The 27,886-nt window shown below is 40.5% G+C and overlaps 1 protein-coding gene across 2 annotated transcripts in view; it reads left to right on the top strand.

The window, feature by feature from the left end:
• Window positions 1-27,886, top strand: part of RPH3A (rabphilin 3A) — a 231,665-nt gene that overhangs the window by 140,654 nt on the left and 63,125 nt on the right. For both annotated transcript variants that reach the window (XM_063454214.1, XM_063454213.1), the window contains one exon: window positions 21,124-21,270. In XM_063454214.1, coding sequence (XP_063310284.1) covers window positions 21,124-21,270 — 147 coding nt within the window. The remainder of the gene's footprint in view (window positions 1-21,123; window positions 21,271-27,886) is intronic.

Raw genomic sequence — 27,886 nt, 5'->3', positions numbered from 1 at the left:
CCTTTCTCTTTTTGCCACCCCTCCCCTCCCTTTCTCTTTTTTCCCCCCCTCCCCTCCCTTTCTCTTTTTGCCCCCCCCTCCCCTCCATTTCTCTTTTTGCCCCCCTCCCTTTCTCTTTTTGCCCCCCCTCCCCTCCCTTTCTCTTTTTGCCCCCCCTCTCCCCCTCTCTTTTTGCCCTCCCCTTCTCTTTTTGCCCCCCCTCCCCTTCTCTTTTTGCCCCCCCATCCCTTCTCTTTTTGCCCCCCCTCCCCTCCCTTTCTCTTTTTGCCCCCCCTCCCCTCCCTTTCTCTTTTTGCCCCCCCTCTCCCTTTCTCTTTTTGCCCCCCCTCTCCCCTTCTCTTTTTGCCCCCCCTCTCCCCTTCTCTTTTTGCCCCCCCTCCCCTTCTCTTTTTGCCCCCCCTTCTCTTTTTGCCCCCACCTGTAGCGTGGCCGAGCTGCACTCCGGTCCGCGGTGCCGGCCGGAGTGATAGGAAGGTGCACACTGAGTGTGCACCTTCCTGTCAGTCCGGCCGGGTACAGGAAACAGACACTCCTGTTCCGTGCGGAACAGGAGTTTGTTTCCTGTACCCGGCCGGACTGACAGGAAGGTGCACACTGAGCACCTTCCTATCACTCCCGCTGGGCACCGCGGACCGCACAGCTACAGGGGAGGGGAGGTGAGAAGCTGCAGCCGCCTGAGGCTCTTAAGAGAGCGCTCAGGCGGCTGCAGCATTTAAAGGGGCGGCCGGGCCCCCTGATGGCAGGCCCCCCTCCCGGCCGGGCCCTCGGACCATGTCCGAAGTGCCCGACCGGTCAGTCCGCCCCTGGGGGGTCGCGCCAAAAATATTCTTGCACCTAGGCGTCAATGACCCCAGGATCGGCCCTGGGGTTACTCCAACCACCACAACCACTTTGGCTTTTAGAAGTAATGGTAGGAGTTTGTATGTGCAGCGTTTCTGGGCTGCCTAATGTTAATTTTGCGCTAAACCTACGTCTGTTGTCAGCTCACACTGTACGCTGGCGAAAGATGTTGCCAACTTCTACCCTTGGAAGCATGCCTGCAAGGGGAAACTGTGCTTTACTCTCCCTCCCTCTCTACCACCTCGCTGCCAGTTTTTTTCTTTCTTTTTTTTTTTTTCTTAATATTCCTTCACTCTGTTCATACTCTCCCTCCTTTCCCTACCAAGCTCAGTAGGCACACATGCTCTCTGAGCCAATGGCATTAGTCCAATCAAAAACTTCTCTGTGGGAAGCATTTGATTGTACCATAGAGAGGTAGGGAGTGACACTGCGTGATGACGGACAAGACATGCAGATCCTCACTTGGCGCTGAAATCAAGGTACCTTTTTTTTTTTTTCTCAGATTGTTTTACAGTGGTTTTACTAGCTAAAAAATGAGTATACACATGCTACAAATGTCCAACAAATAAAGGTGGAATAAAAAAAAAAAAGAGTTGGAGTAACACTTTATTTTTCTGCTGCCTTTGATTATAAAGACGTCATAACAGAGTTTTATGGTTCAAGTCAACATACACTTTTGTGGCATTACTATCGCACCTGGATAACAAATTTTCAGGTCACAAAGCCTGCAACACTTCTATGAAAGATAAGATTATCAGAATGTAACAGTCTGTTTATCGCCTAGTTGCATAAGCTGGTTTACTCCAGTAGATGGCATATTAATCCGTTTACTTTTTATTTATCGGAAATCTGTCATTTATATATTTATATAGTTAATACTTGTATTAATTAAAATAGACTATGAATACTATGGCTGTCTTAGCAACATCGATATAGCTCATAGAGGTTTGGGTGATTACGTATTATCATAAGTTCTATCAGAGATATTCAATGTCTGGTTTGTGCTGTAGCCTGATTTTAGCAGTAATGGTGCTGTGACATATGAAATAAATCCTTCAGCCTGTTATTTTATCAATCAAGATAAACTTGTACCTGTCAGAAAAAAAATCAGCAGTGCAGAGGCTGGAAACTAAGCTCAATGATTTGTTTATTGTGTTGCTGCAAAATAGATATTCGTGTGCCTATAAAAATGACAGGCACTTCTCTTTTGAGATATGTCTCATAGTGTGAAACACAGCTGAGATAAGAAGAAAGACTGTCCCAGAAGATTAGTGTTGAGAGAACGAGCGCATGTGTCATCCGCTAACAAAATATAGATATCTATCAGAAATGGTATGAATAAGCTAACGGAATCATTTCTCTACCAGGAAGATTATAATGCAGCTGTAACACCAGTAAAAGTAAACCACTAAATTATATTAAAACAAAAAATTGTAGCTAATACTTTTTAAACTCCTGATCGATGTATACAATATTTTTTACATTTATGAAATCAATTGGCTTAAACCCATAGACTGCACTTCATATGTCAAGGAACATTTGAGAGTGGTTCCGATTAACAGTAGATTTGTAAGTCCATAGTATAACCAAAACTACTCAAAAATAATTAAAGAGTGATGACAACAAAATAAAAACTCAAAAAATTACACAAGAAAAGTACTTAGTAAGATGTTTTTTTTTTGTTTTTTTTTAAAGGAAAGTTCTTTTCATCATTAACTTGATGTGGTATTACTTTATATATTGTAAAGTATTATCTACATATTGTAATAGCCAAATTACTAAAATTGTATTGCTTAATCATTATTTTTAAATTAAAAAAAAATAAAAATAATCATATTTGTACATTACTACTAAGCTGTCTGTCAGCATTCCACAACACCGTGATTCATTTACCTGGGACATATTCGCATCATTACATCATCTTTATATCCCTAGCAGGGAGATGGATTCAAGGTGTTGAGTGTGTAGTCTGGAGTATTGTGTATCTGGAGGTATACCTATATGAAGGTCATCCACACACATATAACAGAGAGATAACAGGTTCACGTTTAGATCCAATACTACATATTTACACTTAAAGGGTTACTCTAACCATCACAACCACTACAGCTCGCTGTAGTCTTTATGATGGTAGGAGTACCCTGCTGGTGCTGTTCCTTTGTATTAGGGCAAGGTTTTTTACGTTTTGTCTCCTACCTGGTCCAACCAGATGTCGCGAATCCCACAATGTCGGCCTTAGTGCATATGGATTCTGCCGAGCTTCAGACACTTCAACGTCTGCCAGCTACTAATGCTGATAGGAGCTGGAGTTACAACTCTGGTAGCAAATGTGTTGGACTCTGTATATGCAGTGATAGTAACAACCCCTGGATGTTGGGCTAAGGTAACATCCCCAGGACGTACTTGGAAACCAGAGTAATCTGAATGTACCTTTCCTGGTTAAATACTTTGTTATTATTATTATTTTAAATCACTGGTCATGGTATTTGAAGAAACCCTTTAATATATAATCAAACTGTTCTTTTTATTTAAAATAACAAGCGCTACACATAGGAATCCAAAGAATGATCTTGATATGTAATTCGGAATTCTGTCTTAGCAACTGAGACGGTATGACTAAAAAATGAATAGGTGAGTGAAGTTTATATTTATGATTGCAGGTAAATTGTAATGCACACCGAATTTGGCAGTTGTCTCTTTCTTTCTGTATAATTTTTCCCTAAACATAGAATTATGGAAAAGTCAAAAAGGAATTGCAAATGTTAGGCCAAAGTGGCTAATCTGGAAAAAATGCTGAGTTGAATACATTTTGCAAACACTCTCTAAATCCACAAATAAAACATGTCAATGGATGTAGGCCTTGTTTGCATTATTTATTGCACAATGTTTCCCCAGTTGATAGTGCTGAGCGGTTTTCTACCTTTTTACACATTCACTTCCTGTGAACATATATCTATTTGGTTCACTGTCAGCAAAACTGCCGAAGTTGGAATAGAATGGTAGAAGGAATTTTATACCAACTGGATTCAGTGCAACACCATGCAAACCCTAAATCCACTATTAATGACGATGTTATTATGTATAGATTGCACACAAACTAAATGTACTCACAGTTGTTTTATTTATGGTTTTACTGAATAAATTCACTTGTCAGAATGTGGGGGAGACTGATTCTTTTGAGAAGAATTTGGAGTTCATGAATTGAAGGCTCTGTATCCTAACAGAATCACTGAGCAAATAAGAAGCCTTACAACTCCAGCCGATGGTATAGATACACTATATGCTACCTAAAAGGGAAATTAAGGAATAAAACTGACCCCCTAATTTTTTTATTTATTATAACAATAATGTACAAAAAAACAAGTCCTGCGCTCAAACTCCCATCACTCCTGGGCGGCAGCAACGACCATAGCACACATCAGCCCCAATACATACAGTAAAAACCAAAGAAAGAAAAGTTACCTGCACTCTCTCCTAAATCCCCTACTGATCGCTGCCGTTCCCCCGCCGGAGATCGTTCTTTTTCTTCTATGGGGGACTGTCTGACAGCCCAGACAGTCTCTCATTTGCAAAATAGAACTCCCAGGGGCCAAAAATTCAATAAAATTAATACATTTTAAATCTCTCTCTCTCTCTCTCTCTCTCTCTCTCTCTCTGAGATATCTATATATATATAAATATATATATGTATATATAAAAATACACTTAGAGTAAAATGACACTCGTATAATACGCGATATGCATATGTCCATATCCATAATTACATAAATATACACGTAGACTTCAAATTCTATGTTCATATTTATGTAATATTTTTACATAATTAAGTAATTTTATTGATTGCAATTTGCAGGACCTGCCTGATAACCCAGCCAACTCGGTAGACTTCGCTGAACACAAATATTAGTAAAACATATCACAGCAATGATATTGGCAGTGAAAGTGACTTTGTTTTGCCTTTTTCACACACAAACGGCAATTTCACTGATGATACAATTATTGTAATACATTTTACTGTTTTGAAACACTAATATTTGTGTTCAGCACAGTTTCCCAAGTATAACAGTACCTCCCATGTACAGGTTTTGTAGTGTTTTTGAAAGTTACAGGGTCAAATATAAGGCTGTTTTTTCACATTGAAATTTGCCAGATTGGTTATGTTGTCTTTGAGAAAGTATGGTAGCCCAGGAATGAGAATTACCCCTATGATAGCATAACATTTGCAAAAAAAGACAACGCAAGGTATTTTTAGAAGCCACTTAGTCACAAACCGTGGCCAAAATTAGCGTTCATAATGTTTTTTTGCATTTTTAACACACACACAAATATAAATGTTAACTTTGGCCAGTGTTTGAGAGTAAGTGGCTACTAAAAAAGACTTGACATACCCCATATTGAATACCCTGGGATATCTACTTTTCAAAAATATATAGTTTGATGGGGGTAAATTACATTGGCCGGCTTCAAAAATGTCCCAAATAGGACATGGGTGCATGATGACCAGTTGTGAAAATTGCGAGTTGGAAAACTGGAATGCGCATCCTCCAAATAAGGTATTTTAGCCCCCAGAGAACCTGACCCTCCTATACATGGGGGGTATCACTGTACTCAGGAGATGTTGCTAAATACATATTGGGGTGTTCTTTGGCAGTAACCCTTAAAGTTCTCAGTACATGTATTCTTAAATTGCTATATGTGTCCAAAAAATCACCAATTATTATTATTTATTTTTTAAATTGGGCATAGATTGGTGGTAAAATGGTTGCATGAAAAGAGTCAAAACACCCCAAATTTAATACCTTTGGTTGTCTTCTTTTAAAAATATATACATTTGAATGGTTATTCAGAGATATCAGTGTTACATTATAACGCGTTAATTTTGAAAAAAAAAATGGTTTGGAAATAGTAACATGCTACTTGTACTTATAGCCCTATAACTTTCCAAAAAAAGCTAAGAACATGTTAACATTGGGTATTTCTAAACTCAGGATAAAATTTCAAAACTATTTAGCATGTGTGTTTTTTGGCGGTTGTAGATGCGTAACAGATTTTAGAGGTCAAAGTTCGAAAAACTTTTTTTTTTTTTTTAAAGTCAACATATTTTAAACATTTTTTTATAGTAAATTATAAGATATGATGAAAATAATGGTATCTTTAGAGAGATGATTTAATGGTATATAATATGTGTGGGTACAGTAAATGAGTAAGAGGAAAATTACAGCTAAACAGAAACACTGCAGAAATTTAAAAACAGCCCTGGTCCCAAATTGTGTGAAAATTGAAAAGCGTTCTAGTCACTAAGGTGTTGAACTCCTTCACTGTGTTAATCTCTACCACTTCAGCTGGACGGCTATTCTATGCACTCGTAAAAGGCTAGTACTGGAGTAAGCAACGCTCTTACAGTCTTAATGCTTGCAAAGCATCAGTGGAGATGTGGGTCATAACAACTATTACTTTACTGAGAGGGTAGTGGATGCATGGCATAGCCTTCCAGCTGAAGTGGTAGAGGTTAACACAGTAAAGGAGTTTAAGCATGAGTGAGACAGTCATAAGACTATCCTAACTATAAGATAAGGCCATGGACTAATGAAAGTATTTAGAAAATTGGGCAGACTAGATGGGCCGAATGGTTCTAATCTGCTGTCACATCCTGTTTCTATGCCCCCACTACCCTTTCAGTAAAGTAATACTTCCTGATATTATCTTTAAACCTTTGCCCCTCAAATTTAAGCCCTTTTGTGGTAGTTTTTCTTCTTTTAAATATAGTCTCCTCCTTTATTGTGTTGATTCCCTTTATGTATTTAAATGTTTCTATCATATCCCCGCCTGTCTCATCTTTCCTCCAAGCTATACATGTTAAGATCCTTTAACCTTTCCTGGTAAGTTTTATCCTGCAATTCATGAACCAGCTTAGTAGTCCTTCTCTGAACTCTCTCTAAAGTATCAATATCATTCTTGAGATAGGGTCTCCAGTACTGCGTACAATACTCCAAGTAAGGGCTCACCAGTGTTCTGTACAATGGCAAACTTATAAGAAATACTAACACTTGTAATAAAAAATAAATAAATAAAAATGGGGGAGATAGTAGTATATATATCTGAGACAGGAGTGAGCAGTTAAATAGTACACAGTTCAATCCTTAAATGTAACCATATAACCTAGGGTTCCTTTAAGAATCCATGTAGTCTATATAAGAGGTAGATAATACCTTCTGATTATAATCATAGAATCTTTTCATGGTGCTCCTGAGCTTACTTGGGCTTGGGACCACCTTCAGCTCTCATATCTACTAAAAGGTTGCCTATCCCTGGTCTAGTTTATTGTTTAGTGAACTAGGCTATGTGCAGCTCTCATTAGAGACATGGTCCAACTTATCTCTTTTTTTCTGGTAATATAGAGACCTTAATGAGTCAATGAGTGCAGACACTGCATTCAAATCTTTGAGAAAATGAACACAAGTAACCTGAAACTTACTGACGGCTATGGGAGAATGGGCTAAAAAGCTATTTTTGCAAGGTACTGCAGTTCTGTCACAGCATGTTCTATGCGCATTGTGGAAAGTTTATAATGTGCTAAACATTTCCTGTTAACTGTGTATATCTCTTGTGTGTTTCCTTGGTCATTCTGGGGTGGTTATTAATCTTTGAATGGGTCAGTATTATTCATACCTTGTATGGGATTCAAGCATTTATATCTCGTTGCCACAGGTGTTTTTATCACAGGTGATTTTCTTATTTTCATGTACTTTGTTACATGTCATGCAGTTTTTATATATAAACATAGTTCGTGAACTGTCTTGAGTGAGTGTGTGAGTTTTGCGGTGTACTCAAATGGAAGGATACAATGGGAAAAGGCAAGGTTAAACACAATTGGAAGAAGTTGGCAAATGATTACAAGAGGGCTTGTTACATGTGGAGCTAGGTAGTGTTAATGACACGGAAAGGTAGTGGCTGTAAAATACATTGGGAGGAATGGAGATAGCGATATGAGAAGGCAGCGGGAGGTTATTATTATTATTATTGCCATTTATATAGCCCCAACAGATTCCGTAGCGCTTTACAATATTATGAGAGGGGATTTAACTATAAATAGGACAATTACAAATAAACTTTCATGAACAATAGGTTGAAGAGGACCCTGCTCAATCGAGCTTACATTCTATAGGAGGTGGGGTGTAAAACACATTAGGACAGGAATTTGCAATCAAATAAGGTGGGCTGCCCTTTAGGAGAGGGCAAGAGACAGGTATGTGAGGTAGGGGTTAGTCTTGGAGGCCATAAGCTTTCCTAAAGAGATGGGTTTTAAGGCACTTCTTAAAAGATGCAAGACTAGGGGAGAGTCTGATGGCGGTAGGCAGGCTATTCCATAGGAAGGGAGCCGCCTGCGAGAAGTCCTGCAAGCGCGAGTTGGCCGTACGAGTGCGGACAACGGACAGGAGGTGGTCACGGGCAGAGCGGAGAGACCGAGAAGGGACATACCTATGGATCTGTGAGGAGATATAAGAGGGGCTAGAGTTGTTCAGGGCTTTATAGGTGTGAGTTAGAATTGACTCCTATAGCATACGTAAGGACTGGCAGAGGGGTGAGGTGTGAGGTGTTAGAGAAACGACTAGAGAGGAAAATCAATCTAGCAGCAGCGTTCATTACGAACTGTAGGGGTGCAGTACGGCTATTGGGAAGACCAATCAGGAGAGGGTTACAATAATCCATGCGGGAATTTACTAGAGCATGGACAAGCTCCTTGGTAGTATCTTGTGCAAGAAAGGGGCGGATGCGGGCTATGTTTTTAAGATGGAATCTACAGGATTTGGCAACATGCTGGATGTGAGGCTCAAAGGTGAGACCAGAGTCAAGTATGACGCCAAGACAGCCAGGGCCGGATTAACATAGGGGCTGATGGAGCTGCAGCTCCAGGCCCAGGCCCATGGAATAGGCCCATTGGTTTAAAAAAATATATATATAATTTTTTTTTTTACACACTACTCTTAGGGTTGCCAGGTATTTCTCATGTATTTCTTAGGGTTGCTAGGTATATCTCAGAAGTATTTCTCAGGTATTTGAGGCTGCCTAGCCGGAGCCGGTATTGCAGTAATACAGGCAATACAAATGTCTGTCTCAGTATAAACATAGATTATTCTGCAATACCAGCGCCGGCCAGTAGGAGTCGCTGTTTGTGTGGAGAGAGGCAGTGATAAGAAGTTACGGCATCTCCCTCCCTGCCTCTCTCTACTCACTGATCCGCGGGGGAGCAGCTCTGCACAGAGAATCCAGACAGCAGCTCCGAGACATGGGGACGCTGAGACATTGGGACACTGGGGAACATGGGGACCCTGAGCATGGACGTCCGCAGTAATTTTTCTGGGGGGGGGGGGGGGGCATAATTGTAATGACATCCATGCTTGTCCCCCTTTTGACAGTGTCATGAAAGGGAAGGAGCATAGTCATTTTCACATAAAGCAAGGATGAATAGCGTTTTCACAACTATGGTGTCTGGAATATATGTTTGTATTCCTGACACTATAGTATTCCTTTCATCAAATTACAGGAACATTCTGGTCACCATAACAACTTTATCTAAATGAAAATGCTGTGATGCCCATTCTTTCTCCTTGCTGCCCCTTCCTACTGCTAGCAGACCTTTACTACTCCTTGCTGACCCCTCCTGCCCCTTGCAGACCCTTTCTACTCCTTGCTGACCCCGCCTGCTCCTTGCTGCCTCTTCCTACTCCTTGCTTCCCCTTCCTGCTCCTTGCTGCCTCTTCCTACTCATTGCTGACCCCTCTTGCTCCTTGCAGACCCTTCCTACTGCTTGGTGACCCCTCCTGCTCCTTGCAGACCGTCCCTACCCCTTCCTGCTGCCCCTTTCTATTCCTTGCTGACCCCTCCTGCCTCTTGCAGACCCTTTCTACTCCTTGCTGACCCCTCCTGCTCCTTGCTGACCCTTGCTGCTCCTTCTACTTTACCCTCCTGCTCCTTGAAAACCTTTCAACCCCTTCCTGCTTCTTGCTGCCCCTTTCTATTCCTTGCTGACCCCTCCTGCCCCTTTCAGAACCTTTCTGCTCCTTCTACTTTACCTTCCTCTATGCGGTCTCCCCCACCCCCCATCCCTCACTTACCTGCTCTGTAGGCTGCCTCTGTGCTGCTCCCCTGCGGTTTCAGTCATGAGAGAGAGGCAGGGATAAGATGTAGCTTCCTGCCTTTCTCCATTCACAGCGCCACCTACTGGCCAGCGCTGGTATTGCACTGTATTCTCACACTAAAACGAAAAATAGCAGCACAAGCTGAAAAATCCGGGGGGGGGGGGAGGAGGGAGGCAAGTACCCCCCTTTACCCCCCCCATTTGGACGCCCATGACCCTGAGACACTAGGGACACAGTGGCCCCTAGTCTGTGTCCCCATGTCTCCCAGCCACTGTCCCTAGTGGCTCAGTGGCCCCATGTCTCCCAGTGGCCCCATGTCTCTAAGTGTCCCCTAGTGTCCTAGTGACATCAGGACACTGGGAGACATGAGTACACAGACTCTAAGGGACACTGGGAGACATGGGGATACAAACACTAGGGGACACTGGGCGACATGGGGACACTGAGAGGCATGGAGACACAGGGAGACATGGGGACACTGGGCGACTTTGAGACATAGGAGACATGGCCGTGTCCCCATGTCTCCCAGGCAGTGTCCCTAGTATCTCAGTATCCCCATGTGTCCCTGGTGTCTCTCAGTGTCTGTAGTGTGCCAGTGTCCCTAGTGTCTCAGTGTTCCCTAGACTCCCAAAGTCCCCTAGTCTCCCAATGTCTCTGTGTCCCAATGTCTCCTAGTGTCTGTGTCCCCTAGTATAAAAGAAAAAATCTCAGGCACTCACTGTGATAGATTTAGGCAGGTTTATTGGACACCGCAATGTTTCGACCTGTACCCAGGTCTTTATCAAGTCTCCAATGTCCCCTATGTATCAGTGTCCCCTATGTATCAGTGTCTCTCAGTGCCCCATGTCTCTATGTGCCCATAGTGTCTCTGTGCCCGTAGTGTCTCTGTGGCCGTAGTGTCTGTGTCCCCTAGTATAAAAGAAAAAAATCTCAGGCACTCACTGTGATAGCTTTAAGCAGGTTTATTGAACACCGCAACATTTTGACCTGTACACAGGTTTTTATCAAGTCTCCAGTGTCCCCTATATATCACAGTGTCTCAGAGCCCAATGTCTCCCCGTGTCCCCTTGTGTCTGTCACCCAGTGTCCCCAAGAGTCTCAGATTTCCCAGGTCTCCCAGTGTTCCCTAGTATCTGTGTCCCCATGTCTCCCAGTGTCCCAATGTCTCTCAATGTCCCCTAGTGACATGGGGACACTGGGAGACAGAGGGACACAGACATTCCCCCTTTTTGTGTATGTTCGCCCTTTCGGCCATTCTGGTTATGTGATTTGTGTCAGTAGCCCACCCTTTTACCGCATCCATAGACTTCCTGCTTTACTGGACACTGCTGTTAGGGGGTATGGGTTTACTTGAAAGATGAAAGCATGAGATTAGCAAAGGGTATGTGTTTTCTCATAGTTGCATCCTATGAGTTTCCCTACAGCATCATCTCCATCAGATACATGACGCTTAGGAGGTAGGACTGTTTTAGTGTTTTTGGTCAATAAGATTTTGTAATTAGGCCCATCATAATTATCAGCACCAGGCCCACTGGGCTCTTAATCCGGCCCTGAAGACAGCGCGCTTGCAAGGATGGACTGATGTTGGTACCACAAACTTGAAGGGAGAGCGAAAGAGGAGGATCAGTATTAGGAGGAGGAAAGACAAGGAGCTCAGTTTTTGAGAGATTGAGTTTCAGAAAGCGGGAGGACATCCAGTCAGAGATGGAAGAAAGGCAAGCAGTGACACGTTAACATTAGCTCACTCCATTTACCTTACCATCATGAATTGTTAGTGTGTAACTGAAATGAGAAGGGCGATAAAAGATCAGCCATGATCCATACAAGAGATTGCCAAGAAAGAGTACATCATCAACCAGTGAAATGTACAAATGGATATCTGATCAATATATTCCATTCCAATTACTGACGTATGCCTGGAAGCAATAGAGAAATTAAACAAAACCATTTCTATTTGGCATACTATTTTCAATACTTGGGTTGTATTTTCTTACCTCAGTTAGACTGACACTGGGCTACTCGCATGCATTAAAAATGTGTTTCATAATGATTGTGGTGTTAGAAGAACACTTATTGAAGTATGCGGTATAGAACAAATGACTATGCTGTTGCAATTCAAGCTTTGCAATCACAGAATGCAATACATTCAGCCACACCACATTCAGTTTGCAGTCTTTGCTGTGGTTAGGAATAGGGAGTCTGGGCATCAGGTTGGTATTTGTGCTATTTTGTGGTTTGGTTTAAATTAATTTGCCCTGTACCAATATATTTTTATGCTGGGGACACCGACAGGGCCGGTGCAAGCAATTTTGTCTACACAGGCGAAGACGCATTTTGCTGCCCTCAAAATTTGTCTAGTCTGTGTGTTTGTCCACCCCCCTTTTGCTTATCTTACCTATCTTTTTTGTCCCTTTTGTGCATCTTGCTGTCTTTTTGTTTCTCTTTTCCCTTTTTGCAAATTGTATCCTCTGTTTGTCATATTTTTCACTTTTTTACTTTTTCCCACCTTTTGTGGATCTTAACCCCCTTGTATCTTTCATCCCCCTTCTGAATATTTTTTTCCCTTTAATATAACTTCTCAGTTTCCTCATTCTGTGTTTTACCCACCTTTATGTCTCTCTACCCCCTCGGATTTTCTTACTCCTCTCTGTAGCAAATAGGAATGGAAACCCTCTCACACATTATCGCTCACTAACTCATACTTACACATATACACACTGGGTGATAGACCCACACATTGGCTATATTTTTACATACAAACACGCATTCACTGGCTCATATACACATAGGCTCTTACACACACACACACACTCACACACACACACACACACAGGCTCTTACACACACACACACAGGCTCTTACACACACACACACACACACACACACACTGGCTCTTACACGCAAACGTATTGTTTCTTACCATTGTTAAACAGTTGTCCCACCAGGTGTTGGTGCCCTATGGAAGCTTCCATTCTTTCTCCAGAGTGCTTCGCCACCGGGACAGGACATTATGTATCACAGCAGCCTTTAAAGCGTTTGGCAGCAGCTGCTCCTCTCGGCTACCATCCCCTCTGAGGCTGCACAGTATTTTTATCCCCTCCCACGTCCGGCACCAGTGAGTAAATTTGGCATGGCAACATTAAGTGATCGTCAGGAGAGGGGCTGTTTGTGCTCCCACCTCCTGCCGGTCACCCGGACTCATTTGCGCCCCTAGGACCGGAGCGCCCTAAGGCGGCCGCTTGTGCCGCCTTATGGTAGCGCCGGCCCTGGACACCGATCCAGAGATCCCTAATTTCTCTTACGAGGACAGAAAGGCTGCAGATGCCATCCACAAGGCTAGAGAATGGGTAGAAAGGTTACGGTGGGGGGGGGGGGGGGGGTTGAATTGTAAGTCTATTAAGGCAGCCATTGAGGCTGTCACAACCAGATGATGTGAGCATTGTGACAGCTTGCAGAGCTGTGGGCACAGCAATTTTTAAAAACACCTTTTACAGTTCCAGTTTTATTGCACCTCATTGCTCCTCCCTGCATCCTCCTTCTTGCATTTATATTTCTTACCCATACCGGATTGATGATTGCAGGTAGAATCTATGCACTGGGTTACAAAATTTTGTTTCTTAACCCCATGAATATGCGTATATTTTTGGGAGTAAGACATCACTACTAAGGATCTTTTTAAGACTAACTAAACCTTATAATATACATTATTTGCCCTCTGCAAAGACCACTAAAATGAGAAGTTTTATATTACTAGATATAACGTCATCTGTTACGCTTGTTTGTCTTTAGTCTTACCACTATATGAGCTGATGGACAGGTAATACTCCTGAAACCTCAAGTCCATTCAATCTTGCATGTTACCCCAGGGTCACATTTAGTTAGTATTACATAGTATTAAGAACCATTCGGCCCATCTAGTCTGCCCAATTTTCTAAATACTTTCATTAGTCCCTGGCCTTATCTTATAGTTAGGATAGCCTTATGCCTATCCCACACATGCTTAAACTCCTTTACTGTGTTAACCTCTAGCACTTCAGCTGGAAGGCTATTCCATGCATCCACTACCCTCTCAGTAAAGTAATACTTCCTGATATTACTTTTAAACCTTTGCCCCTCTAATTTAAGACTATGTCCTCTTGTTGTGGTAGTTTTTCTTCTTTTAAATATGCTCTCCTCCTTTACTGTGTTGATTCCGTTTATATATTTAAATGTTTCTATCATAACCCTTCATGTCTCGCCTTTCCTCCAAGCTATATGTTAAGATCCTTTAACCTTTCCTGGTAAGTTTTATCCTACATTATCTTGCACATATCCACATTAAATGTCAGTTGCCACAACTCTGACCATTTTTCTAGTTTACCTAAATCATTTGCCATTTGGCTTATCCCTCCTAAAACATAAACCCTGCTGCAAAATCACTAATACAAATATTGAAGAGAGTGGGTCTAAGTACAGATCCATGAGGTACCCCAATTGTTACTTGTTTTAAATAATAATGTATATTGACTACAACCCTCTGTTGCCTGTCATTCAGCCACTGCCTTACCCATTCAACAATATTGGAATCCAAACTTAAAGATTGTAGTTTATTGATAAGCCTTCTATGTGCAACAGTGTCAAAAGCCTTACTGAAATCTAGATAAGCAATGTCTACTGCGCCACCCTGATCTATGAATCAAAAAAATCAATACGATTAGTTTGGCATAATCTCCCTGAAGTAAATCCATGTTGTCTCTGATCTTGAAATCCATGTGATTTTAGATCTTTAACAATCCTACTGAAATATGCCCAACTCCTCCTTTCTTGTGAATTGGCACAACATTAGCTAACTTCCAATCGTTTTGGACATCTCTCAGAACTAATCCAAACAATCTCTGTTTGCCTCACTAACGTGTATTAGATTAGATTTTATGCTATCCTTTACATACAGGGCCACCCCTAGCTAGCCTTCTCTGTCTTTTTGTTTTAATAATAGGTACCCTGGTATTGGTTTGTCACAGTCATTTTTTATCATTATACAATGTCTTAGTTAGAGTCACTAAATACAATAGCTTATTATCAAACAATCAATAGCTAATTACTAACTATTACTCCTAAGAAACGTATTATTCAGTCAATACATTAACAGGGCAGTTTGTAATTGCATAGCTAGCTACCTCTCATTCATGTTTTCCAACATCTATTGGTGACCTTAAAGAAAATAAAACATATATTTTCACATTCAGAGACAAAAAGGGCAAACTCTTTTCACATGGCTAGGGAAGCTTTAAACTGAATAAACTCATGAGAAGTGTTAATGCGTTAAACTGGTGTGTGTTAGGATAGGTTGCTTTAAATTATCCCCTGGGCTTAGACTACATGAAACTGGGGCATGGTTTAATAAGAGTGAATTCGTCAAGTGCTGATGAATCACATTTTTTACTGTTCCATCGTTGCATGCATCAACTATTTCATTGGACAATGTTCTGGAATAGCTTTGAGCTTTACTTATCAAATATCCCTGGTTATATCAGCACTCTCTTGATTTTCCATCTAAATTATACTTATATATGTGATTATGTAATAACACTTGTATTACTGTATTTGATTTCATAGTAAAAATATTACCTCTCTATTCTACTTTACATTTGTAAAATCTTTGATATTAATCCCAATTAAAATTCCTCTGTGGTTCACGAACAACTGAATGCTAACTGTACGGAAGAGATACCTGCTATTTGCTAATGGATCTCAGGAACAACATCGGAATAACCTTGAACAGACTAACCAGCAATTTGTATCAACACATGACACAACCAATATTCATGAACAGAAAAAAAAACTCAACAGAGAAGAAGATATCTGCCATTTTTCATCATAGTACAGAACATATAGTCAGATCTAATGCAAGGATTCTTCCTGCCCCTCACATACACCATTTCTTTTTATTTAAAATTCTTGATTACCTTCTACTACTCTCTTTTTGATTAAGTAGATCAGTTGAGGTAGTGTGGTGTTCACGTGTATATCCAATTTTCTTTTTTTATGTATCATTTTTATTGAATGGGTTTCATCCATACAAAAAACATGAAGAAATGATAAATTAAATTGTCTTGCTAAAATAAAGTGAATGGTATACTGCATTGGTACACAGCCCAAGGTGCAATCCATTATAGTTAAAGAGATAACATAAAGCACAGTGGTAACAATCTAAAAGATGTTGGATTAAAAATAAGAGTCAGCATTCATTGGCAAGTTGTAGAAGTCCCGACAGTAGTTTGGGCAAGCAATGGCCTAAGTTTCCTGCTCAAAGTGGTACCTGCTCAAAGTGCCTGTCACCTTTCCTGATACTTACCAACACTTAAACAGAATTTCCCCCCTAGCGAACTTTTCACATCCCTTAATGTATCTTACAATCACAAAATGTGACAATGATTTTCATGAACTTTCTTCATTCCACAAACTATGCCTGGGAAAAATATACTCCGCTATGTTCCTCTGTTACTCACTATTAGAGAAGTTATTTACCCAACCTAAACTTGTGTATATGCCTCAATGGGAAAGAGAGCTGGAATACACCTCCGTGGTCAAAGCTAAAGTGCATATACATGGTGCATCTTGGAACATACTTCATTGGGGAAACTAATCAAAAATAGCACTTGGTTCCAAGTCATTTGTCTCGTGTATATCCTACTTTAAACTGCTCTGTTGTTGGTGCAACAAAGAAACAGACACCTTATCTCACACGTTACTTCTTATGATTCCACCTTTTTGAATGCAAATCCAATCTCATATCACACAAATGCCATGTTCTGTAAGGACATGCAGGATCAATAGTTTTGTATTCTGGTAGAGGAGACAACTTATTGACAGAATAGTGAATGTCCTGATGTTTGTTGAGTTTACACCAGGTATATTTTGGGAATCATTAGGCCATTTTGCTCACCCTAAGAAACAGAATCTTAATCTGTGTTAAGAAGCTGCAGGTTTTATTTTGCATTAACTTCCAGGCATTATTGGTATAAATCTAATGCCTAGACTGTCTTCTTTTCTGTGTAATTTTACTATGAGTCCCCACACAACTGCTATATGAGCTACCAATGCCACAGTTGGGAAAACATTCTTGATAACGTTATGTTAAAAGTATGCATGAAGATTGGACCTAACCTGTTCAACTATTTGGGGGTCTCTCAATAGAGAGTTGTTTAGTTGCCACATCCAGCAGGGTCTCTATTTGGGTGTGCTAAATATATTTGCCATGTCTTTGTGTTTCGACCGCATAATCACATAATCAGCTTAATTTCAGAGGTCTCAATCCTTTGCATACCTTTTTGATTAGTCAGTAAAAAAAAAAACAATCCTGGAGTAAGACTTTTGGGACGCAGAATAGTAGGTATAATCCACAACATCAGGATGCTGTGCAGGGCCAGATTAAGAGCTCAGTGGGCCTGGTGCTGACAATTATGATGGGCCTATTTACAGAATCTTATCGACCAAAAACACAAATAATCATACCTCCCAAGCATCATGTATCTGGTAAGGATGCAGCTATACGAAAACACATACTCTATGCTAATCTCTCTCTAATTTATAATTTCATCTTTCAAGTAAATCCATAACCCCTAACAGCAGTGTCCAGTGAAGCAGGAAGTCAATGTGCGGGGTAAAAGGGTGTGCCACTGGCGCAAATCACGTGACAAGACCTGCCAAAAGGGGTGAACATGCCCAAAAAGGGGGCATGTTTGTCCAAAGAATTGGAAGGCCAGCCTGGCATGCATGCATGTCAGGCTGCCTGCCAATCATGCAGGCTGTCCAACTAAGAGGATACTATGCAGGCAGCACCCTGAGTTTGACATAAATGCATCAAATGATGTGCCTACTCCATGCTTTCTAAGGTCTGTACCCTAGCACTCACATGTCCCCTTGTCTCCTTATCATCTTACTAGCAGGCAGAAGTTCCTGGTATATAGTCTCGGACAGAGAAAATGTGTATGTTGTGAGTGTAGAAGAAAGGGGACATGCTACAGTGTTAGAGAGGCCAAAGTCTGCATTATCTAAACTAATTTTATTGTCAGCCAGTCCACACAGGTTTTATTCCCATACATCCCTCTTAAGCTTCCAAATTTAAAGGGACACTATAGTCACCAGAACAACTACAGCTTATTGTATTTGGTCTGGTAAGTAGAATCATTCCCTCCAGGTTTTTTGCAGTAAACACTGTCTTTTCAGAGAAAATAACTCTGATATCCACTCCTTAGATGGCTGCTAGAGGTGCCTCCTGGGGCAGTACTGCCTAGTGTGCAGCACTGCCATTCAGTGTCTCCACCCTCTGCATGCAGAACTTTCCTCATAGAGATGCATTGCATCAATTTATCTTCATGATGAGATGCTCATTGGCCAGGGCTATGTTTGACTTGTGCTGGCTCTGCCCCTGATCTCCCTAGTTGACAGTCTCAGTCAATCCTATGGGGAAGCATTGTAATTTGCTCAGACCACCACTTCTGATGATGTCAGCAGACAGAGTTAGTTCAGAAGCAGACAGGGACAGAGCCCGCAGCTGCAGACTTGAATACAAGTAAGAGTTAACTATATTTAGGGGGGCAAGGGGGGCTAAATAGGGATTTTAACATAATAAGGTTAGAAATTGGAAATACATGATTGTGTTCCTGACCCTATAGTGTTCTTCTGAGCAAGAGTATGTGAAGAGTAGTTAGGGTTGCCACCTTTCTTGGGAAAAAAAGCCTTATACATTTGTATAATTAATTAGTTATGCGTGACATATGCGTAAATCACAAGGAGTGACATAAGAGAAAATTCTGTAAAATCACCAACAAACTACTCACAGTTTGATTCTGCTGTATAGATGGACTGCTCCCAGTGTGGTCTCCCTGTCTCCCAGTGTCTCAGTCTCACAAGTCACTCAGTCTCTCAGTGTCCCTATGTATCACAGTGTCAGTGTCCCCATGTCGCCCAGTCCTCTAGTCTCCCAGTGTCTCAGTGTTCCCATTTCTCCCAGTGTCCCCATGTCTTACTGTGTCCCCATGTCACTGAGACACTTGGGGACACAGGGAGACATGGAGACACTGAGTCACTAGGGACACTGGGAGACATGGGGAAACTGGGAGCCATGGGGACACTGAGACACTAGGGACACTGAGACATGGGGACACAGACACTGGGAGACTAGGGGACACTGTGTCCCTAGTGTCTCCATGTCCCAATGTCTTAGTGTCTCCCAATGTCCCTATGTCGCAGTGTCCCCATGTGTCTCAGTGTCCCCATTTCTCCCAGTGTCCCTTAGTGTCTCAGTGTCCCCCATGTTTTCCAGTGTCCCCAAGTGTCTGTGTCCCCAGGTCTCCCAGTATCCCCTAGTGTCTGTGTCCCCATGTGTCCCCTAGTTTCTCAGTGTCCCTTAGTGTCTCAGTGTCCCCATGTCTCCATGCTGCCTTTCCCCCATCCCTCACTTACTTGAGCTGTAGAGCTGCTGTGTGGACTCTCTGTGCTGTGTAGCTGCTCCCCCACGGATCAGTGAGTAGTAGAGAAAGGCAGGGAGGGATATGCTGTTACTTCCTATCCCTGCCTCTCTCCACACACAGTGACCCCTACTGGCAGGGGCTGGTATTGCAGAGTAATTTCCGTTTATACTGAAAAATACCTGCATTTGTATTGCCGGGATTACTGCAATACTGGTACTGGACAGGCAGCCTCAAATACCAGCTGTGCCAGTAAAATACCAGTCAGGTGGAAAACCTAAGAGTAGTGTGTGGAGAAAAAAAAATGTTACTTTTTTTTTTTTCTTCAAAGGGCCTATTCCATGGGCCTGGGCCTGGAGCTGCAGCTCCATCAGCCCCTATGTTAATCCGACCCTGATGCTGTGCCCTTCAGAGATCAATGAGGTCTGAGCTCTGAATAAACCTATCTAAAAGATGATCTTGACCTCCTCTGCCATGAGACCTAGGTATACAACAGAGGAGAGAACAATGGATAAGTGCTGGATAAAAAAACAAAGGACTAAAGGCAGCACACCTAAGGCTATGGGGTTCCCTCTCAACCTAAAAAATACAACAGTAAAAATACAATAAAGGGTTGCGCTAGATATGTTTTCTTTAGTAGTATCTAGAGATAAATAAAAATTAAAACATAGGTCCAGATATTGTACAAGGTGATAAATGATCATATATTATACATGTAAGAAGTATAAAAAAAGACCAAATAGTAAAAAGAGTAACACTTCGAGGGTAAAACGGAAGCAGTTTGTACAGTCTTTTTTGTATAAAAAGTAGGTTCTTGTAGTCCAAGTATATGGGGGAGGTATCTTGGGTGGACTTCACAGCGAAGCAGGAATGAAACAACTCAAAATGAAAAGGAAAACACAATTCTGCCCTCTGTATAATTGGGGTCAGGAAAACTAATATACAGACTATTACACACGCTTTAATGAGCAGGCACACCGCTTTATGAATCGACTGTAGGCAGTACAATCTTATACAGTGACAGTATATGCCAGGATAGTTGTCACAGACAGACTTGGTAGCAGGGTATGGACCAGTATAACCTAAAAGAGAAGAAAACAATAGTGCTCTCTGTATACTATGGGTCGGAGTGGATAATATAAAGAAAATTACTCATGCTTTTTTGAGCAGGTAAACCACTCTGAGTCATAGGTAAGGAAAAACCAGAAAAAAAACATGGGCATTGAAAACCAATAACCAAGCTAATTCGGCACTTCAGTGCCTGCCCCAAATTAGAGTTGACTGACTACACCTTTAAATGTTACACATTTAGAGACCTGTCTAGTCTGCATGTCTGATTAATCTAACTACAACTGATGACTTTGTTAATTATTAAAGCAGCCCTATCAAGAGCTAGCATTATAGTTATAAATGTCTCCTGCTAAAAATGGCTCAAAGAAGCCAAAATACAGTGTCCAATCCGCTACAGGCTTGTGTAAGTATAGCACAAGTGGAACCCATGAGCATTGGCCCAGAATGTACCCCAAAGTCAAAACTAGTGAGCATATATATATTCAGTTTTCCTCTTTGTTTTGTGTATAATCGATCTGTTGGCATTGGGCTTGTTGGTTAATCATACCGGGCTATTAAACACAATTCTGCTGCTCACTGTAAGTTTGTTGGAGTATAAAGGCATGTTTTGCATTTGCAGGATGGATGCTGGATGGTCTGTACACCCAACAAATCAGGGAGAAAGACAACGGAAACATGAAGACCTGACAGATGAAGAAAAGGAGATCATCAACAGAGTGATAGCTCGAGCATCAAAAATGGAAGAGATGGAGCAAGAACGAATTGGGTAAGAAAAATACGTAATACTTACAAATGTGTACTTTGTAATGAAAAATTGCTCCTTCCTAAATGTCAGTGTTTCAGAATTATCATAGATCGAACAGATGTTTTAGACCTATACATAAGAATGTCTTTACAGTTTCTGATATATAGTTCATTTAGAACATTTTCAGACTATAGTCGCCAAAATGCTGAAATCACTTGAGTCAAAGCCACCACAGAAAAATTATACCAGTTAGTAAATACTCTTAGTAACTGTGATTGTATGACACTGGAAACCAGAAGGGACACTCTGGGCACCAATACAAGTTTAATGCATTTGATTTGGTTTTACCCTCACTAATCTACTGTATTTTTTGCATGTTCAACTCTTTAAAGTGGTGCACATATTTTTGCAGAATGCTGCACCTTTAAGTGACACCAAAACAACTTAAGCTTAATGAAGCCATTTTCCCTCAGCACTCTCGCTTCTCAATTATCTGTCATTTAGGACTTAAATCACTTTGTTTATGCAGCCCTAGTCACACCTCCCTGCATGTGACTTACACAGCCTCCCTAAACACTTCCTGTGAAGAGTCATTTAATGTTTATACTTCCTTAATTGCTAATTCTGTTTCAATTTAGAATGAAATATAAGACTTGTCCATGAAATGAAATGGTAGGGTACTGCGCAATATCAACCCTCTAAGAATGGATGCAATTGCCTCTGAACTAAAACAAAACCTTGAATTTATGCAATGTAATATAAGGGTTTCTCCTTAACCCCTTAAGGACACATGACATGTGTGACATGTCATGATTCCCTTTTATTCCAGAAGTTTGGTCCTTAAGGGGTTAAGTGCATCCTTACATATTATACATTGTACAGAAAAGGACAGAAATTGCTTTCTTTTAATATCCTGTGTGTTTACCTAATTTGGATATAAATAACATGTCACAAATAAAAACACAACAAAACACATTATTTTACATTTTTGCTTATTATAATTTGTATACATCAAGTGCAACTAAAGAAAAAAGAACTAGAAAAGATTCACATATCAGTCCTGATTGTTAAATGTCTTATGTTTAGGATCTAAATACATTTTTGGTAATTTGTTAATAACCCTATATTAACCATACACCAACTATAAGCTTACACTATCTCTAACTGTAAACCTACCCTAACCTTAACCCTGCACTATCCCTAACCCAGCATTAATCCTTGCTCTACACTAACCCTACCCATATAGCAACCGTAACCCAGTCATAACATTACCATTACTAACAGTAACCCTAATGCATAACTGCTGCTGTCCGTGCTGATATCACAGGGGGATATCCTAGCTTACACAGTATAATGCACTCTTACAGCATGAGAGGGAAAGCAGCTCCTAAATGCGGTCCCTGCCAATCGCATAGCGTGGGTCTCCCTCTGTCTAAGGGCAAGCTGACACTCACTGTCATGTCGATTTAAACTGATACAGCTGACGGATACCTGGGTATCTCAAGTGTGAGCAGGGATTGGACGTTGGATGGCATGGAATGCCCTTGCATTAAGTGGTTAACTAGACTAAATTATTAAAGTCCCATTTTATGTGTATCTAGTGCTATTCTATATTTTTAGGTTTCTTGAATTATTGCATTTTCTATAATTATTAATGTATCTGCTTTTTTTTAATTGCATTTTTCATTGCTGGCTTTATTTATTTATTTATTTTACTAAATTTACTTATTAAATAATCAGCACTTAGTGTTCATATAAAATATATGGATAAACATTAAGAAAGGAGTCTTGCAACAGAGGTTGTTACAAAAAGTCTATTATATAAAGATTTCCTCAATTCATCAGAATCCATCTAACGTGACAAGACAAATTAGTTATGTATAGCTACGCATAGCAATGTTGTGCTAAAATGGAGCAATCACTATAGAAACGGATGCAATGTCCCTTCTGAGTGCCCCCCACTAGATGAAGACTTAATCCTGTCAATCTTATTGAAGTGTTATAATGTCATTCAGTGCGTTAATAGCAACTAAATATTTTATTTGTTGAAGCAAGATTGTATGTAGTTCTTTGTCAGCAATTAAAAGTTATTTCCTTGGATACAAAAGGAAGAAACATTTCATGGTTTGTCCACTGTATGAGGTTTGGACATTGTGACATTTGTAGGTAACTAACTTCGTGCATTATTAACGAGAATTTTTTCAGTGAACTTGCAAAATGATTGGTGTTCTTGCTTCCTTAAATATATTTTGAAGTACAGTGCGTTACGCTGTCCCACAGGGAAACTGGGCAGAAAAAATGAGTTTTAAATTAGTCTCTCAGAGATTTCAATGTCAATTTAGTGGTCCTTTTTTTTTGTGATACACATGTTCTACTACCAAAACCTGCTTCATTTTATCCAATGTATAAAACAGTCAGTGTCTCTGCTGTACTATTACTAGCTCTTTCATATCCACATTTCTATGACCCATAGATGGGCACTCTACAGATGTTACCTGAGCTGTTTTATGACTGTTAAGACAAAGCTGCATAGAGAAGGAAGTGTGATATCTGAATCAACGAAATGCCTTTTTATTATTATTATTATTATTGGTATTTATATAGAGCCAACTAATTCCGCAGCGCTATATATATATATCTATCAAATCCGCTTTGCCAAATACCTGCACTTGCACCAACTGAAGAATGTAATATTGCATTCCACCCCAATTCCTGTCTCCAAAGTTTATCAGTCAGAGGCTTAATGTGTGTGATATAGTGAAAAACAAAGTAAAATAAAAACATATATAAGTATGACTCTTACTTGACTTGCCATGGTAGGAGACATGTGTACTAAATGGTCAAGATGCTGTTTATTCCCCTGAACAGTGGCAGTACTGTTGGCCCCCTTCTTATTTCCTCACACATTGGAGGCAGGTGGGGTAAAATAGTAAAAATGGTGTCACAAATTCAGTAAAGGGTTGCACCAAGCACAGTAATTTGAAGTGGTCACGGTGCCTGGAGTCTGAAGCATTTTTCTATGAAACTCTGCACATACGGAGTTTAAACCCTCCACTGCCAGGAGTGTAATTTAGCCACTGGCAGTGTTATTATGATGTTATCAGTGAGCTGAGTTGATTTGTGACCATTTTATGTAAACTTATTGTACAGAATGTCAGTTATATGAGAGACGGCAGCTGACACTCTCAGCCAGTGAGTGGCAAAAAACGCGACTTCCAGCTTCTTCTATTCTGCAGAAGCTGGAAGCGCATCACCTGACCACAGGGAGCCCCGAAGCCTGTCGGGACCCAACTACCCTCTGAAAAGTTATATACATGACATATACAGTTGCAAGAAAAAGTATGTGAACCCTTTGGAATGATATGGATTTCTGCACAAATTGGTCATAAAATGTGATCTGATCATCATTTAAGTCACAACAATAGACAACTACAGTCTGCGTAAACTAATAACACACAAAGAATGAAAGGTTGCCATGTTTTTATTGAACACACCATGTAAACATTCACAGTGCAGGTGGAAAAAGTATGTGAACCCCTAGACTAATGACATCTCCAAGAGCTAATTGGAGTGAGATGTCAGACAACTGGAGTCCAATCAATGAGATGAGATTGGAGGTGTTGGTTACAGCTGCCCTGCCCTATAAAAAACACACACCAGTTCTGGGTTTGCTTTTCACAAGAAGCATTGCCTGATGTGAATGATGCCTCACACAAAAGAGCTCTCAGAAGACCTACGATTAAGAATTGTTGACTTGCATAAAGCTGGAAAGGGTTATAAAAGTATCTCCAAAAGCCTTGCTGTTCATCAGTCCACGGTAAGACAAATTGTCTATAAATGGAGAAAGTTCAGCACTGCTGCTACTCTCCCTAGGAGTGGCCGTCCTGTAAAGATGACTGCAAGAGCACAGCGCAGACTGCTCAATGAGGTGAAGAAGAATCCTAGAGTGTCAGCTAAAGACTTACAAAAGTCACTGGCAAATGCTAACATCTCTGTTAGCGAACCTACAATACGTAAAACACTAAACAAGAATGGATTTCATGGGAGGATACCACAGAGGAAGCCACTGCTGTCCAAACAAAACATTGCTGCACGTTTACAATTTGCACAAGAGCACCTGGATGTTCCACAGCAGTACTGGCAAAATATTCTGTGGACAGATGAAACCAAAGTTGAGTTGTTTTGAAGAAACACACAACACTATGTGTGGCGAAAAAGAGGCACAGCACACCAACATCAAAACCTCATCCCAACTGTGAAGTATGGTGGTGGGCGCATCATGGTTTGGGGCTGCTTTGCTGTGTCAGGGCCTGGACGGATTGCTATCATCGAAGGAAAAATGAATTCCCAAGTTTATCAAGACATTTTGCAGGAGAACTTAAGGCCATCTGTCTACCAGCTGAAGCTGAACGGAAGATGGGTGTTGCAACAGGACAATGACCCAAAACATAGAAGTAAATCAACAACAGAATGGCTTAAACCAGGGATAGGCAACCTTCGGCTCTGCAGATGTTTTGGACTACACCTCCCATGATGCTTTGCCAGCATTATGTGTGTAAGAGCATTATGGGGGATGTAGTCCACAACATCTGCAGAGCCGAAGGTTGCCTATCCCTGGCTTAAACAGAAGAAAATACGCCTTCTGAAGTGACCCAGTCAGAGTCCTGACCTCAACCCGATTGAGATGCTGTGGCATGACCTCAAGAAAGCGATTCACACCAGACACCCCAAGAATATTGCTGAACTGAAACAGTTCTGTAAAGAGGAATGGTCAAGAATTACTCCTGACCGTTGTGCACGTCTGATCTGCAACTACAGGAAACGTTTGGTTGAAGTTATTGCTGCCAAAGGAGGTTCAACCAGTTATTAAATCCAAGGGTTCACATACTTTTTCCACCTGCACTGTGAATGTTTACATGGTGTGTTCAATAAAAACATGGCAACATTTCATTCTTTGTGTGTTATTAGTTTAAGCAGACTGATTGTCTATTGTTGTGACTTAGATGATGATCAGATCACATTTTATGACCAATTTGTGCAGAAATCCATATCATTCCAAAGGGTTCACATACTTTTGCTCGCAACTGTATAATTTAAATTTTCCTTGAAATTTATGGGTAATAAACTCATTTGCATGAAATGCCAAATTTAAGTTTTTTTCTGATTTGACTGCAATGGCAAAACACAGTCCCATGACGACATTCCTTATTCAAGATCTGTATCATTCCCTCCTTTATTATTTCACGCCACCTTCTCCTTAAACGCAGCATACGTACACTATAAATTGTGTTTACAGAAGAAAATTTCCCATGAGAGAGCAGCATCTATAATATACTGCACATGCACAAATTGGTTGACTGGCTTTCAAGTTGTCAGTATTATGCCGCTCCTGTCCTTTTTATTGTGCAGACTAAGGCCTTGATTTAATATTGTTGGATACGCTTTCAAATAATTTAATATTTTTGAATACATTTTTTTAAATATTTTGTAACAAATGAAAATTTAAAAAAAAATCATATATAAAATTATATAGCAATATATCAAAATATTACACAAGTAAATGACTTTTCATAAATCATTAAAATGTATCCAAAAAATGTTGTTATTATTGGTATTTATATAGCACCAACTAATTCCGCAGCGATTTACAATATTGTGAAAGGGGGAAATTTACAATAAATGAGACAATTACACAATGACACAGGAATAATAGGTAGATGAGGACCCTGCTCAAACAAGCTTACAGTCTAGAGGAGATGGGGTACAAATACACAACAGGACAGCAAGGGTGACAGCCACCAAACAAGGTAGAAAAGTACCAGAACTGGAGGTGAGAGTGTAGTGTGTCTCTTTAGGAGAGCAAGAGACAGATACAGTATCTCACAAAAGTGAGTACACCACTCACATTTTTGTAAATATTTTATTATATCTTTTTTTTTTATCATTTCCACATAGGGGTTTACTCACTTTTGTTGCCAACGGTATAGACATTAATGGCTGTGTGTTCAGTTATTTTGAGGGGACAGCAAATATACACTGTTATACAGGCTGTACACTTACTACTTTACATTGTAGCAGAGTGTAATTTCTTCAGTGTTGTCACATGAAAAGATATAATAAAATATTTACAAAAATGTGAGGGGTGTACTCACTTTTCTGAGAGTCTGTATGTATAGGTATAGATAAGTTACTCTGGGAGTCCAGAAGCATTTCTGAACAGATGTGTTTTGAGGGACTTTTTAAACAATTGAAGACTAGGGGGGAGTCTGATAGGGGTAGGCAGGCTGTTCCAAATTAAATAATAAATAATTTAGAATGCCTGTCCAACAACATTAAATATAGGCTCACGCTAGTGCAGTACATCATATTAAACAAAAAAAAATACAAATAAATACAATGAAGAATTATGTATATTTATTTATACATTTATTTATAAACTGGATTTAAAAATAATAATTTTCACAGTTTAAACCAAAAAGCTGTAATGTAATATAGACCTACGGGTTATTAAGGCAGTTTAAGGCCAAACTGTATCCAGTAAGGGCTTGCCAGTTGTCTCCAGTATCAATAAGCTATGTAATGAACTACAGTTCTGGATACAAAAGAGTTAAACAGGCTGAGGGGCATTTTTGAACCC

The sequence above is a fragment of the Pelobates fuscus genome, chromosome 5, assembly GCF_036172605.1.
Source record: "Pelobates fuscus isolate aPelFus1 chromosome 5, aPelFus1.pri, whole genome shotgun sequence".
NCBI classification, from domain to species: domain Eukaryota; kingdom Metazoa; phylum Chordata; class Amphibia; order Anura; family Pelobatidae; genus Pelobates; species Pelobates fuscus.
The sequence above is the reverse complement of the archived record's forward strand: the minus strand, read 5'-3'. Positions and strand labels throughout refer to the sequence as shown.